Raw genomic sequence first — 17170 nt, forward strand, 5'->3', positions numbered from 1 at the left:
AGAGGAAGTGGGAGGGAGTTTAATTTGATGATGCATAAAATGGTTCTGGTGTTCTTATCACTTCTACTAGGATTATGGGCTACTTGAAAGGGACTCCTATTCATCCTAGTGTTCCCCTTGGTCCCAAGAATAGCAGGTCCCCAAAATTGATATAATGTATGTACGTTTACTTAGCGCAGTTCCCAGTATGTACTAGACTCTCAACAAACATTTGCCGAATAGGATATAATTAAGTTACCAACAAACAGCTATTGAAAAAAAAAAAAAACAGGCCAAAATTACTTAAAAGCAGAGAGAAAACTCCATGTATGTTCTTTATTCAAACAGTTTAATTTAAACAACTTGGAATGTAAAAAGTATATTCTTATATAAGAAGATTAGATGTTCCAAAAAGATGAGCATTCTTTAGTTAAGCAAAAAATTAGCAGTTTCTGAGTAGCTTGAAATTCGGGTCCTCTCCAGCTGCTGATGCATGTATGGAATTCCATCTGTGACTACAGAGATTATGGAAGAAAGAAAAAATGGACCCCATTCTTCTGACCCTGTCTTAATCTTTTCTCTGATACCTCCAAAAATAATCCTTCCACACAAAGAAAGAAGTCTAAGAAAAATCTGTTTAATCTAAACAGATTTAAGTCTACACAACTCTAAAAATAAACAAAAACCAAAATGGTATTAGCCTTCAGTTTACCTTCTGTACTCATGGCATCTCAAATTAATGGCTCGGGTGTTGGTGTAGGTCACACTTGGCTTGTATGTTGAGGTAGTTGCTGAAAAGAAATTCTGGGTACAATATTCTATTTCACAAGTGGGGCATATATGCTGCAAATTTAGTCATACAATTTTAGAGCCGACAGTTTACAAATCAACTACTTCATTCCCCACCCTAACTTTACAAATAAGAAAGATAAGTTAAATGACTTGCTTATGATTACAAAACTACTTATATAGTGGCACCATCAGGACTGGAATTCAAATCGTGTCTTCCAGTCCAGTGTGTTATCAATACACAGCAATTTCTCAAACAGAATTAATCATACTCCATGGAGTTTGCTCTTAATCACAATCATGGACCAAGTATTTAATTCAAACTTGCTTCTTTGTCTAGCTTCAAGTAACTCTGTGGCAAGATTTTAGAGGTAAGGCTACTGCATCTAGGACTATCCTGGCCAACTTATTTATGTTCACATCCCAAACCTGGCCAGGGCTTGGCAACTAAGACTTCTTTATATAATAATGCCTGGAACAGTGTCACCTCCAGCAGTTGGCATGACTGAATTTCAACAAGTAGAGCCAATTCTTTCAGAATCCCCAGGCAACTTTTCAAATAGTGTAGGTGGATATCAAAGCACCTTTGGTAGGACAAAAGGTGTTACTTCTGAATGGGGGTCAAGGAAGTAGGCATTTAACCTCACACAGAAGTGTGTTCAGTACCTGGGCACTTTAAAAATTCCCTGGAGATGGAGAAGACAAGCACAGAGTGGCAGCACATACCTCTTAATCCTCACTCAGTACCTGGCAGTTCTTCAGATTTCATTTATGACCCAAATTCACAGTTAGATGAGGTCAATGGAGGAAAAATCACCCTGTAATAGTAGACCAATAATAGGTATAATAATCGTTGAAGAACACAAGACAAAGGACAAGGAACAGGTTGCCTTATCATATTTTACAAAGTTTTACTTTCCCTGGCAGTCAAGGTAGCATGAATTCTATTTCTTCAGCAGGTCAAATGCCTGAACAGGGTTGCAGATGTCAAAGATAATGATCAACTCCTCATCAAGCAAGGTATTTGGGACATGGTCTCTTAATATCATAGGATGCCTACAATTTTGCTTGACAGGGATGGTTTCTTAGGTGCTTATTATCCTACTGTGAAGAAATAGGATTTGAGAGTGTTGCTTACATTTAAGAGGATGAATTGATGGCAGAAACTGGCAAATTCTAAAAAAACAAACAAACAAAAAAAAACTTCTCTAGAGAGCTGCTAATGGCTAGAAATATCATAAAATCTCCAGGAGTACTAGATTCTAGAAAAGCTCAATCCATTCTCAAAATCCACTTATAAAACCTAATTATAAAACTCATGAGAAAATGAAATAAAAAACAAAAACTTCATAGGTAATTTGTGACTGCTGCCTGCTATACTCTTTATAAGCAATACTGGCCATGTAGGAAAGTCCTTAACATTTGCATTTAGAAAATAATTTTTAAAAAAACCTACATGATTCTCATACTTCATTATAATTAACAATTCACCATTTTCAACAAAGCAAAATGAAGTCAGAAACTGCCTACTGCAGATCTAACAATACTATATTCTGTAACCTAAGGTCCACTGTTTTGGTGAAATTATATAATGTAAACTCAAAATATCCATGCAACTTTGAAAAAAAGATCAAACTGCATATTATGTATGGAATTCCACATATTTTGGTAATATATGTGATATATTCTGTTAATAAAATGAGAACTTAAAGTCACTCAATAAAAGATGACAAAAAAGATAAATCCATCATTATGTCAGACATAATGTAAGACAGAAAACTGGGATTCCTTCACTGCATATCACCTAAGTATTTGGTATTTATTTAACAATGTAAAACATTTGGAGAATGATGGGCCATTTGCAAGTGTATTGAAATTTTGTAATGAGAAAAACAAAAACCGATAATTAAAAATTTTTAATTATGCCAAAGAGTAGAATATGTTCTAAAATTTCGGATAAAAATTTTTGCTTTTACATTGAAAGACATAATTCAGAAAGACTTCAAAGAAAAATGTAGCAATTAAGTTTGGAAAATCTATAAAAAAGACTTTTACTTTCAGAATGGACATTTTTTTCCTTTCCTAAAATGTGTACCCAAGAAGCAAGTTTATAAATTTCGCTGAAGTATTATATTTTAATAATGTGACAGATCCACTCCATCAAGTGGCTCTCATTTATAAAGGTAATGTTATATCACACTGCAGTCAACTACAAAACCAAAGACGGCAAAATTTAAATTTAGAAAAACATGCTCTCTAAAGGAAGCCTATTTAAAGCCTATAACATTTAGAAGGTTCTCACTGACCCAAATACATTTTACCAAAATATAGCTTCATTGGTTTCATGAAATGTGAACAAGTCTATAATTCTCTAACATTCAGAGTAAACAATTGAACAGTCGATGCAATGTTGGATTATAAAGAAACTGGAAGTCAAGGAGTCAATATTCTTCAAAAAATAAATTAAATTACAGTACATTATGATCTTGGTTGCCCAATTCTATTGTTTGTTCCATATCTGCTTGGTATATTTGTAAAACCAGTCCTGAATCCTTGGGTTGCTCCAATTCCTGGAATTCCAAGTCCTTGATTAAGCATATTGCTATAAGGTGTGTGTCCATGATTAAGACCCAAACCATAAGGCCTTGTTTGTGTATTTAGAAGAATAACTGGGCTCACGTTTTTCCCAGGGGTGTTAAATGAAAATTCTGGAGGTGGACTACTAGGTTTAGCTGGAGTCGATGTGACAGGGTTTGAATCATCAGCACACTTTGAAGGCGGCATTGGGATTATATGATGATCTGAAAAGTTGAGAACATTGGCTGCAACAGGCCCAGACAGTAATGCAGGCCTGATCCAATCATCTTTGAAAATCTGAACAGTCAGAGTAGATACTAGTGTGTACAGCCTGTTGGTCACATGAGCAAGAACCATTTGTTCATTTGCATCTCGCCGAATTCTCACATGAACTGATCCAGCCTAAAAGGGGCAAAATCATAAGAAAGAAATTGCTTAGAATTATAATACTGAAAATTCCATTAGAAATGAGTATTTTATTTATGATTTGGTTATAAAAGTACTTGGTATTTTCTTTAAAACAAGAGAAAATTTAATGTCTTGATACTCCTTAAAGACCACTTAATAGTGATTATCACTGTAAAGTGTTAATAAAATATAACTCTTTAAATAAAATGTGACTTTTTTTGTGTGTATGTGTGTGTCTTTTGCCTTTTTAGGTATGCACCTCTGGCATATGGAGGTTCCCAGGCTAGGGGTTGAATCGGAGCTGTTGCTGCCAGCCTACGCCAGAGCCACAGCAACACCGGATCTGAGCCGCGTCTGCGACCTACACCACAGTTCACGGCAACACCAAATCCTTAACCCACTGAGCGAGGCCAGGGATCAAACCTGCAACCTCATGGTTCCTAGTCAGATTCGTTTCTACCACACCATGACGGGAACTCCAAAATGTGACTTTAAAAAAAACCAAAAAACAAACAAGCAAACAAACAAACAAACAAATATATATATGGAATTCCCGTTGTGGCTCAGCGGTAAGGAACCCGACTAATATCCATGAGGATGTAGATTCCATCCCTGGCCTTGTTCAATGGGTTAAGGATCTGGTGTGGTTGTGAGCTGTGGTGTAGGTCACAGATGAGGCTCAGAGTACACATTGCTGTGGCTGTGGTGTAGGCTGGCAGCTGTAGCTCCAATTGGACCCCTAGCCTGGGAACTTCCGTGGGTGCGGCCCTAAAATAAAAATAAATAAAATTAAAATATATATATATATAAAAAGAAGGGAAATCCATGTAGGAGGAAGGCAGGCACATTATAACCCAAGGCAGAATACAAATGAAGTACAAGGAAAATGAACTGAAAGGGCAGAGAAAGCAGGTGTTAATTCCAACTGATGAAGACTTCAAAAGAAGATGGCATATGATCTAGGGTTGGTGGTTAAATGAAATTTCAAAAGGTAGAGACAGGCAGTCTAAGCTGAGGGAACAGCCATTAAAATCCACAGCATGTTTGGACAGAGTAAGTAATATTACTATATAAAAAGAAGTACAGAATTTTCAGGGGCCAGAAAAAGAATGAAAGAGAGAAAACAAAGAGGAAATAAGGATATAAAGAATGGAAAACAGAAAGAAGAAAGAAAGGAGAGGTCAAAGAAAAAAGAGAGCAGAGGGATCTAAAAATCATAAATAAGGAGTTTTAGCTACAGCAATCAAACATAAGTAAAATAGAGTTCAGAAAAGTTACAGATGTGGAGTTCCCATCATGGTGCAGCAGAAATGAATTCGACAAGGAACCATGAGGCTTTGGGTTCTATCCTGGCCTCACTCAGTGGGTTAAGGATCCGGTGTTGCCATGAGCTGTGGTGCAGGTTACAGAGGAGGCTTGGATCCCGAGCTGCTGTGACTCTGGCATAGGCCAGCAGCTATAGTTCCGATTGGGCCCCTAGCCTGGGAACCTCCATATGCTGCAGGTGCTGCCCTAAAAAGACAAAAAGACAAAAAAAAAGTTTAAAAAAAGTTGGTGTTCCTGTTGTGGCTCAGCGGTTAGCGAATCCAACTAAGAACTGTGGGGTTGAGGGTTCGATCCCTGGCCTTGCTCATGGGTTAAGGATCCGGCATTGCCATGAGCTATGGTGTAGGTCGCAGATACAGCTCAGATCCCATGTTGCTATGGCTGTGGCGGAGGCCCACAGCTGCAGCTCCAATTGGACCCCTAGCCTGGGAACCTCCATATACTGTGGGTGTGGCCCTAGAAATGCCAAAAAGACAAAAAAAAAAAGTGACAGATATGAATAATTGCCAATTAGGTAAGAAATGACTACAATAATCTAGGTTAGAAGAGGGCTGATATAGGACAGATATAGTGGAATCAGAGAGGGAAGGATATATCCATGATATTTCTTGGGTTAGAAGTGGGAGACCTTGATCCTTAACTGGATACAATGAATGAAGGAGATGAACTCATCAAAGATGATCTTAAAGTTCCTAGCCTAGGTTACTATGAGGCTAAAGAGTACCAGGCAATGGTTATAAGTATGTTTATTAACTTGAAAAGGTGTTCATCATATATTTTGTATTTAAAATAGATAATAAAATGGCAGATACAACAATGATGTGGAGTTCTCCTGTGGTGCAGTGGGTAAAGGATCCAGTATTGTCACTGTTGTGGCTTGGGTTGCTGCTGTGGCTCAGATTCGATCCCTGGCCCAAGAACTTTGGCATGCCACAGGCATGTGTGTTTTTTGGGGGGCAGGGGGAGAGACCCTATTTTGATTAAAACACACAGGGAGAAAAACATCAAGAATGATATCACATGCTCACCTCGATACAGAAAAGGAGGCATTTGACAAAAGTCAACATCCATTCATGATACAAACAATCAACAAAGTTGGTATGGAGTGAACATATATCAAAATAATGAAGGCTATTTATGCTAAACATACAGCTAACATCATACTCAATGAAGAAAAGCTGAAACCTTTTCCTCTAAGATCAGGATCAAGGCAACGATACCCACTCTTGTCACTTCTATTTAACATAGTATTGGAAGCTCTAGCCACAGCAATCAGACAAGACTAAGAAATAATAGGCATCCAAATTAGAAGAGAAGAAAGCAAAGTTATTGCTATTTGCAGATGAAATGATACTACATTTAGGAAACTCTAAAGACTCCAATAATAAAACTTTTAAAATAAATGAATTCAATAAATTTGCAGGATACAAAACCAATATACAGAAATACGTTGCATTTACACATACTAATAATGAACTATCAAAAAGAAAAATCAGGAGTTCCCATCTGGCTCAGTGGTTAACAAATCCGACTAGGAACCATGAGGTTGAGGGTTCAATCCCTGGCCTTGCTCAGTGGGTTAAGGATCTGGCGTTGCCATGAGCTGTGGTGTAGGTTACAGATGTGGCTCAGATCCCACATTGCTGTGGCTCTGGCACAGGCTGGCAGCCATAGTTCCGATTAGACCTCTAGCCTGGGAACCTCCATATGCCATGGGAGTGGCCCTAGAAAAGGCAAAAAAGACAAAAATAAAAAAAGAGAAAAATCAAGAAAATCTCAATTATAATTGAATCAAAAAGAATAAAATACCTAGTAATAAATTTAAACAAGGAGGTTAAAGACCTGTACTCTAAAACTATAAGACACTGATGAAAGAAACTAAGGATGATACCAAATCATGGATTGGATGAATTAATATTGCTAAAATGTCCAGGGAGTTCCCAGTGTGGTTCTGTGCATTAAAGACCTGAAAGTCTCTGTGAGGATGAGGGCTTGATCCCTGGCCTGTCAGTAAGTTAAGGATCCCGTGTTGCTGCAAGCTATAGCACAGATCACAGGTACAGCTCACATCCGGTGTTGCTGTGGCTGTGGCACAGGACTCTGTAGTAGCTCCAATTTGATCCCTAGCCTGGGAACTTCTATATCCTGCAGGTATGGATGTAAAAAGAGGGGGAAAAAATGTCCAAACTACCCAGAGCAATCTATAGATTCAATGCAAATCTATCAAAATACCCATGGCATATTTCACAGAACTAGAACAAATAGTCCTAAAATCTGTGTGGAACCACAAAAGACCCCAGATAGCCAAAGCAACCTTGAAAAGGAGGAACAAAGGTATTACACTCCCTGACCTCAAACTGTACTATAAAAGCTACAGTAATCATAACAGTATGGTACTGGCACAAAAAAAAGACAAATAGATTAATGGAACAGAATAGAGAGCTCAGAAATAAACACACACACACACTCACACACACACACACACACACACACACAGACACGGTCAATTAACCTAAAACAAAGGAGGCAAGAAAATACAATGGGGAAAAGATGGTCGCTTCAATAAGTGATTTTGGGTAAACACAACAGCTATAAGCAAAAGAATGAAACTAGAATATTTTCTCATACTATATACAAAACTTAAAGACTTAAATTTAACACTTGAAACCACTAAAAGAAAAAAAAATTAAAAATGGGCAGAGAGGAGTTCCCACTGTGGCACAATGGGTTAAGAATCCAATTACAGTGGCTCGGGTCACTGCAGAGGCAAGGGTTTGATACCTGGCCAGGCAGTGGGTTAAAGGATCCACTGTTGCCATAGTTGCAGTACAGGCTGCAACTGCAGCTCGGATCTGATCCCTGGCCCAATAACTCCATATGCCACAAGGCGGCCAAAAAAGAAAGAAAAAACAGTGAACTACATTATTGGGGGACTATAAATTGGTTAAATAATTTCTGGAAGTGACTTGGCAATCTGCCATAAATAAATGTTAATATCCTTTGACTAACAAAACCCAACTCTAAAAATTAATCTTAAGATTGAAAAATGGGAAGAAGAACTAAATAGACAGTTCTCCAAAGAAGACATACAGATGGCCAGTAGGCACATGAAAAGATGCTCAACATTACTAATTATTAGAGAGACATAAATCAAAACTACAATGAGGTACCACCCCACAACAGTGAGAATGGTCATCATTAAAATGTCTACAAATAATAAATACTGGAAAGGGTATAGAGAAAAGGGAACCCTACTACACTGTTGGTGATTATGTAAACAGGTACAACCACTATATAAAACAGTATGGAGGTTCCTCAGAAAACTAAAAATAGAATTACTATATGATCCAGCAATCCCATTTTTGGGCATATAACCAGACTATAATTCAAAATGATACATGAATCCCTACGTTCACAGTAGCACTATCCACAATAGCCAAGACATGGAAACAACCTAAATGCCTAGCCACAGATGAATGGATTAAGGAGATGTGGTACATATATACAATGGAACACTACTCAGCCATAAAAAAGAATCAAATAATGCCATTCATAGCAACGTGGATGCCACTAGAGACTGTCATACTGGATAAAGTAAGTCATAAAGAGACACACAAATGCTGTATGATATTGCTTACATGTGGAACCTAAAATATGGCACAAATGAACCTACCCACAAAACAGAAACAGACTCACAGACATAGAAAACTGACTTGTGGTTGCCAAGGGGGAGAGGGGAAGAAGTGGGATGGACTGGGAGTTTGGAGTTAGTAGACATAAACTATTACTTTAGAATGGATAAGCAATTTTGAGGTATAGCACAGGGAACTATACCCAACCTCCTGGGATAGACCATGATGGAAAAGTGTACATATATGTACGACTAAGTCACTTTACTATACAGCAGAAATTGGCACAACATTGTAAACTGAGTATATTTTAATCTAAAAAAATAATCTTAAGGACTAATCATGGACATATGTAAAAATCATTCCACAAAAATGTTCATCCCTGCCCTGTTTATGTGGGAAAAATGGAAAAAAACTTATCCATTTGGGGACTAATTAAATTAATTATGGCATATTCATACACTGAGTTTTTAATTCATAAAACTCTACAGTCATTATGAATTACATTGGGATTCTTGAAAGATAGCAGGAGTGATGGCACTTTTTTAAAATGCCCCAAATATCCCCATAAAAACAGAAACTAAGACAGCAAATTCAAAAACCTATGGACAACATCTACAAATAATTACATAACAAAATCCTCCTAAGAAAAACCAAATATAAACCATAAGACCTACAAGGTCTCAGCATCTATGGAGAAGGATGCAATAGGGCATCTGGCTTGGGTTCGATCCCTGACCTTACTCAGTGGGTTAAGGATCTGGCGTTGCCATGAGCTGGGGTGTAGGTCAAAGACATGGCTTGGATCCTGAGTTGCTGTGCCTATGGTGTAGGCCAGCAGCTACAGCTCCAATTCGACCCCTATCCTGGGAACCTCCATATGCCGCGGGTGCGGCCCTAAAAAGACAAAAAAAAAAAAAAGGATAAAAAGGATTTTCCCACAAAAAAAGTGATGAGAACTATTACCTACTTTTTCTTTTTCTTTTTTTTTTGTCTTTTTGCCATTTCTAAGGTTGCTCCCGCGGCATATGGAGGTTCCCAGGCTAAGGGTCTAATCGGAGCTGTAGCCGCCAGCCTACACCAGAATCACAGGAACCCGGGATCCGAGCCTCGTCTGCCACCTACACCACAGCTCACGGCAACGCTGGATCCTTAACCCACTGAGTAAGGCCAGGGATCGAACCCACAACCTCATGGTTCCTAGTCAGATTCGTTAACCACTGAGCCATGACGAGAACTCCATTGCCTACTTTTTCAAATCAAGCTAAAAGACATGAAATAAGAACCATATAAATCAAAAGGAGAAACCTCAGAAATGAGGTGGCAATTGGAAATACACAAAAATCAATTCATAAATGTAGATTAAAAGGGATACAAAAGCAAACATAAGTATACTGTAAGAGAAATACAAGTTAAAAGGAGGGAAATTTTTAAAAATCAAAAGGAAAGTGAGATAATAAGGAACTGAAAGTAACAAATATGAAAGAAAGGCAAAGATCTGACATGCCTAGAATAGGAATTCCCAAACAAGAAAATGAAAGCAAGAGAATAAATACTAAGAATGTTAAAGAAAATTTTCCTGAAAGTTTTAAAGAATTGTTTTTGAAATAACCCATTACTGAAAGGGTATACTATATAGCTGGAATAACTGACCCAGAATGATCAACACCAAGACATATTCTAGTAAATTAGTGGACTTAAAAATAATAATAATTTGGGCACAGAGGCAAAAAGATCAAGTCACATGTAAAGAAAAAAAAATCAGGCTATGTGTTATAAGGCTTCACCATAGTGATGCTTTATGCCAGAGGTAAATGGAGTAATACATTTAAGAAACTCAAGGAAATAAAATATGTCCTCAAAGATTTTATATCCAGTCAAAATGATTTTCAGGTATAATGTTCCCAACTTTTTTCAACATTCAGGAGTTTAGGGAATACTGCTCCCAAGGGCCCTTCCTGAAGAATTCACTAGAGAATGAGTTTTAGATATCCAAAATGACTAGAGAGGGGAAAAGAAGGGGAAGGGGTGATGAAGTAGCTATTTTCCCACTGTAAGAACACAAGCCTGAAAACTAAAGACTGAAGAGTGGTGCTATCACTGAGCCATTGGACCAACCCTAATGAGCCAACCTGTGAAATCTGTGTTATGTTACAAGGTAAATCCTATTTGTCTTTTCAAAAATGATATTGTATAAGAATTAAATTTGGTAACATGGAGCACTGTTCATGATACATTAAGTGAAAAGAGCAAATTATAAAACAGCCTGACCTCATTCTCTAAAGAGACTAAATGTGTAAGTATTAATACCAAAACATCAATGGCAGTTTTCTCTAGATGATAGGATCACGGCGGTTTAATTTTTTTTTTTGGGGGGGGGTACTTTCCTAAATTGTTCTCATCATTCCTAATGTAGCAATGAAACCATGCCATAACAAAGTCTCTTTGGTAATGAGGCCAAAACTGGTTAAGACAGCATGGAATTTTATGCTAAAGCAAGCTATTATATCTCTTTACCATATTCAGCAAAAATCTTCAAAATGAGAACTGTAATAAAAAAAAGATAGTAATTGCACTTTCTACTTTTACAACATTTTCATATTTAAGAATGTAGGACTATGGATTTGTCCTTTTTGGACAGCCCAGGATGAAGATCACTTAGTTTGAAAGGAAATACATACTTAAAGAAAAGCATTCCTTAATTAATCTCAATTAGTTTACTGAATCCATCTATATTTTTAACTTTATTGAACAGAAATGGGAATCAATCTATAAAAATTTTATAGAAATATTTTTTCAGTTTTAAAAATTACAAACTATGTTTTAAATTAAAACTAAAGTTAATATATAGAAAACATACCAATGAGCCAAAACCTAGGGTCCAAAAATGCTCATTTCGGACTTCCAAAACTCCATCCAAAGTTGATACCTAATCAAAAACAGAAAATAGGGCTGTCTGTATTTGACATATCCAACACAAATCAGTCATATTACAGATCTGCTCTAAGCCTAGAAATGACATGGCCAAGCCCTGTATGAAGACGCACATTAGCCAAGGGAAGTTCCAGACCATTCGCTCAAGATACTATTTCTGCTTATTTGGTACTGAGCCAGGGCCTTTTTTTCCAGTTTCTTGTCTGCACTAATCCTTCTGGAATCAGGTCTTTACATCCCCCAACCCCACCTTTTTCAACAGTGTATGGTTCTTTTCATTTTATTGGTATGGCATACATTTATATCCAGCATTTGTAGTATCAGATTATTATTATTATTATTATTTTTGGTCTTCTCAATCATTTCTTTCTTTCTCTGGATTTCACCCCTCCACCCGCCCTTTTTTTTGGTTTTTATACCCGAAGGTGTGGCATATGGAAGTTCTCAGGCTAGGGGCTGAAACAGAGCTGTAGCTACCGGCCTACACCACAGCCACAGTAACACCATATCCAAGCCTTGTCTGCAGCATATATCACAGCTCATGGCAATGCTGGATCCTTAACCCACTGAGCAAGGCTTGGGATTGAACCTGCATCTTTATGTATACTAGTCAGGTTCGTTTCCACTGAGCCACCAGGGGAACGCCCTCTCTGGATTCCTTTTTGACAAATTTCTGTACAACACAGGATATTATAAGGATGTGGGCCAAATGCAAATTCTAAGGCCAGATATGTAGCGTGTAGCCTATTGGTGCAGTAGCACAGGCTCCAATGGCTGAGACAAGTGGCCAGCTACAATGACCAAAGTAGACTTGTGATAATGACAACTAATAGTTTAAACTATTTTCAACATCCAAATAACTTATCTTATTCCTTCATTAGTTAACAGATGGAATTTTATAACAATACAAAATCTAAACCCACAGATCAAGATGTTAAAGTGGTGAAGGAATCACTATGTAAAAGCGGCCTCTGACTTACTAAAAATCCAAGGTTTGAATATAGAAGCACAAAAATCACAGCATTTACACAACAAATAGTGTGGTTTTTACACCATCACCTTCCACATTTATTTCAAGTGAATCTGGCTTCCAAACTGAGCAATTCATGAAATTTTTCTATTTCTTTGTCACTATGTCTCCTACTGTATCATTATAAAGAACACAAACGTCCCTAAAATAAAACTCTAGGAAGGGTTGAAATTACTTCTACCCACTCTTTGCATTCTCTAATTATAAATTAAAATGATTTTATTTACTATTCCATCTTACCTCTCTGATAAGTTTGTCCAACTGACCAATAACGTGAGGTGGTGTGGTCTGGGGAAAAAAAATAAAGTATGAATCTAGGAAGATAAAATTTTGCACCAGTAATCCTGATACTAAAAAAACTGTGTTCTGAACCAGTCTTTGCTTTGTTTGACATGTGCCCTATCATGATTTAGGGATGAGAGATTTCAACTGACCCACTTAGTAGAGCAACATCAGGGATCAGCCCATGTTTATTTCTTTTTTTCTGTCTTTTTTTTTCAGGGCTGCACCCTTATTACATACAAGTTCCCAGGCTACGGGTTGAATCAGAGATGTAGCTGCCAGCCTACACCAGCAATGCCAGATCCAAGCCACATCATCTGGGACCTACACCACAGCTATGGCAATGCTGGAGCAACACTGTGCAAGGCCAGGGATCCCACGAAGCCACGACCTCATGGACATGAGTCGATTTGTAACTGCTGAGCCACAATAACCACTCCCATGTTTATTTATTATCTCACAAAGAAGCTGTTACCTCTAGAACCAAATAAGCCTTAAAGAACCAACCAACAAGAATTCCCTGGTGGCCTAAAGGTTAAGGATTCAGCCTTGTCCTGCTATGGCTTGGGTTTATCCCTGGTCCAGGAACCCAAAAATGCCGTGGGTGCAGCCAAGAGGAAAAAAAAAAGAACCGACCAATTAAAAAATCTTTTAAGTAAAACTTTGTGTAAGGCATAGTACTACACAACTATTATCTTATTGTTATTACTGCTTCTGGAGAGGGAGGTACAACCTCTAAGTTTTAGAAAGGCATGAGAGAAAGAGAAAAAGCAGTGCTTATATATAAATCTAGTCCTGGGAAACTACTTTTCTATGCAGGTGCTTAATCTATATATGTTCCTATTGTTTGCAGTAAGCAGTAATTCGTCATTTTTAATTTTGTTTGAAATTTAAATGTCTCACTAATTCAAGGATAGGAAATAATAAAAGAATCATAACTAGATATTATGTAATAACCAAAACACATTTATTGGGGAAAATATTTTTTAAAAATTTTTAAGTAATATTGCTTTTACTTGAAACAAAATTTTAGAGGCAAAATTTTTTCATTTATGGTTTTGTCTTGTAAATACATGAAGATTTGTGCCTATTTTGATCACTAATTTTTTTTTTTGTCTTTTTTCTTTTTAGGGCCGAATCCGTGGCAAATGGAGGTTGCCATGCTAGGGGTCTAAGTGGAGCTGCTGCCGCCAGCCTGCGCCAGAGCCATATCAACACCAGACAGGAGCCACATCTATGACCTACACCACAGCTCATGGCAACGCCGGATCCTTAACCCACTGAGCGAGGCCAGGGATCAAACCCGCAACCTCATGGTTCCTAGTCGGATTGTTTCCATTGCGCCACGACAGGAACTCCTTGATCACCAATTTAATTTCATTTGGTTCTTGTTATACAAATTTCAGAGATTTACTGCTTGGCTTCATTTCTATCAGGGCTAAAAATCTATCATTTCTATTAGTAGCTAAAAATTTCACAATCTGGTAGAAGAACAAATAGTTTTACAATCTGGTAAAAGAACGCAGCTGATTTTAAGCATGCATATTGACAGAAGACACTTACCTGGAGTAATACTTTCCCACTGTACACGCTCATAGGATACATGGTGCCAAATGTCATCAGAGCGATGGCTATGGCTGAGGCAGTGTCTACAGCAAAATAATTACTAAAAAGAAAAAACAATTCTCAACCTTAAATGTACACTTCACTGGGCTTCTTACAATTTGATCTACCAAATGTTAATTTTCTAAAGCAAAAGGACTATTTTATTACAGTGGGCCACCACTGGCAATAGGAGCATCTCAAAGGAAGACAAAGTTTTCTGCATCCTCTCTCACCAAAGTTTAGAGAAAAATAACTAATAATACTAATTAAAGTGAAGAGAGATGATGATGAAAAAACATGAGCATTTTTCCAAAATGTATTTTCAATCTACTGGTCAATTATAAAGATTTCATAGGCGTTCCCATTGTGGCTCAGCAGTTAATGAACCTGACTAGTATCCATGAGGACTCGGGTTCGATCCCTGGCCCCACTCAGTGGGTTATGGATCCGGTGTTGCCATGAGCTGTGGTGTAGGTCACAGATGCAGCTCGGATCCAGCATTGCTGTGGCTGTGTTGTAGGCTAGCAGCTGCAACTCTGATTTGACCCCTAGCCTGGGAACCTCCACATGCTGGGGGCATGGCCCTAAAAAGACAAAAAAAAAAAAAGATTTTCATATATATTTATTTGCTGCAACAACTGAAAACATTTAACGAGTCACTTTTGATACAGAAAGAATAACGCACTTGATCAGTGATTATATCAATTTTGCTGTAAATAATAATTTTGCAATAATTACTATTAAAATTTTTTTAAATTCCCCTGGAATTTCACAAGGTGAGATGCTCCAGGAATTTGTTACAGCAACACGGTACTAAAGTGCAATATCTCATCAGTAGTTGTTCACTGTTCTATTGATAAGACAGACCAAAATGCCAAAGGTTACAAGCTAATCACGCACTGCTTTTTTTTTTTTTCACTTTTTCCCTCATGGTGGGAATAGAAATATAAGACACAGTCCCTGCCTTTAAAATAGCAGGAAATACACACATGAAATACATAACAAAGGAGTTCCCGTCATGGTGCAGTGGTTAACGAATCCGACCAGGAACGATGAGGTTATGGGCTTGGTCCCTGGCCTCGCTCAGTGGGTTAAGGATCTGGCGCTGTCGTGAGCTGTGGTGTAGGTCGCAGACGTGGCTCGGATCTCGAGTGGCTATGGCTCTGGAGTAGGCCAGTGGCTACAGCTCCGATTAGACCCCTATCCTAGGATCCTCCTTATGCAGCGGGAGCGGCCCTAGAAAAGGGAAAAACACACACACACAAAAGAAATACGTAATAAAGGGCTTTGGGTACAAAAGAGAAGGCCTAAGAGTGCCATGCACAAAGATGTGTGTGGCAAGTCTACTGGGGTGGGGACAATCCAGAAAGGCTAAATATAAAAAGAGGTAACACTTGAGCTGAGCCTTAAAAGATAAGCAAGATGGGCATTCCCGTCATAGCTTGGCAGTTGATGAACTCGACTAGCATTCATGAGGCTTCAGGTTTGATCCGTGGCCTTGCTCAGTGGATTAAGGATCCAGCATTGCCGTGAGCTGTGGTGTAGGTAGCAGACACAGCTTGGATCTTGCATCGCTGCAGCTGTGGCATAAGCCAGCGGCCTACAGCTCCAATTCGACCCCTAGCCTGGGAACCTCCATATCCCGTGGGTGCGGCCCTAAAATGACAAAAAAAAAAAAGGCTAAGCAAGATGATGGAAGCAAGATACTGTAGACAGTGAAAGCATGATGTGTAAGGGCATGAAAACTGTGATGCATCAATGAAACTGTAAACAGTTAAGCATAGATAAATGAATGGCTAGCAAGGTTGCTGGAGGCTTCATATTCATATTATGTCCAGACTTGCAACTTTTTAAAAAAACATAAGTATAGATGATTTGTAATGTTATGTTAATTTCTGCTGTACAACAAAGTGATTCAGTTATATATATATATGTATATATATTTATATTCTTTTCCATTATGGTTTCCTATAGGATATCAAATACAGTTCCCTGTGCTATATACAGTAGGACCGTGAACCCTGTTTTTCTACACTCTATATGTAATAGTTTGCATCTGAAAATCCCAAAGTCCCAATCCATCCCTCCCCTACAGATCTGCAACTTTTAATGATGACATTAGTATCAAAATATCATATAACTAAAGATGAGTAAAAATAAATATAACATCAGAGGACCATTCTAATTTGACCAAGAAAATGATGATAATGACCTCAATTTAGGAAAAAGAATGGGTGGATCGTGGCACAGTGGAAATGAATCTGACTAGGAACCATGAGGTTGCAGGTTCGATCCCTGGCCTTGCTCAGTGGGTTAAGGATCTGTATTGCCATGAGCTGTGGTGTAGGTCACAGACGCAGCTCAGATCCCACAATGCTGTGGCTGTGACATAGGCTGGCAGCTACAGCTCCGATTTGACACCTAGCCTGGGAACCTCCATATGCGGTTAGTGCAGTCCTAAAACGCAAAAAACAAAGAAACAAACAAACAAAAAAACCCCATCTACTTCTTCTCTTCGCTTGTTCAGCAATAGCAGCTGTGTTTTATCTCTCTTTACCCTCCTTTTCTCAGTTTTACTCAAGCCAGCAGTAGGGAATTTAAAGTTTTCCAG

General features: G+C 38.1%; 1 protein-coding gene across 2 annotated transcripts in view; it reads right to left on the reverse strand.

The window, feature by feature from the left end:
• Positions 1-278: 278 nt before the first annotated feature.
• The window catches only part of SLC30A6 (solute carrier family 30 member 6), a 39111-nt gene continuing 22219 nt past the window's right edge, over positions 279-17170 (reverse strand). For both annotated transcript variants that reach the window (XM_047782330.1, XM_047782329.1), the window contains exons 11-14: positions 14518-14620; positions 12913-12960; positions 11569-11637; positions 279-3747 (exon numbers count right to left, since the gene is read on the reverse strand). In XM_047782330.1, the coding sequence (XP_047638286.1) occupies positions 3247-3747; positions 11569-11637; positions 12913-12960; positions 14518-14620 (721 nt within the window). In that variant the 3' untranslated portion in view covers positions 279-3246. The remainder of the gene's footprint in view (positions 3748-11568; positions 11638-12912; positions 12961-14517; positions 14621-17170) is intronic.

This window comes from Phacochoerus africanus, chromosome 5 (assembly GCF_016906955.1).
Source record: "Phacochoerus africanus isolate WHEZ1 chromosome 5, ROS_Pafr_v1, whole genome shotgun sequence".
Lineage (NCBI taxonomy): Eukaryota > Metazoa > Chordata > Mammalia > Artiodactyla > Suidae > Phacochoerus > Phacochoerus africanus.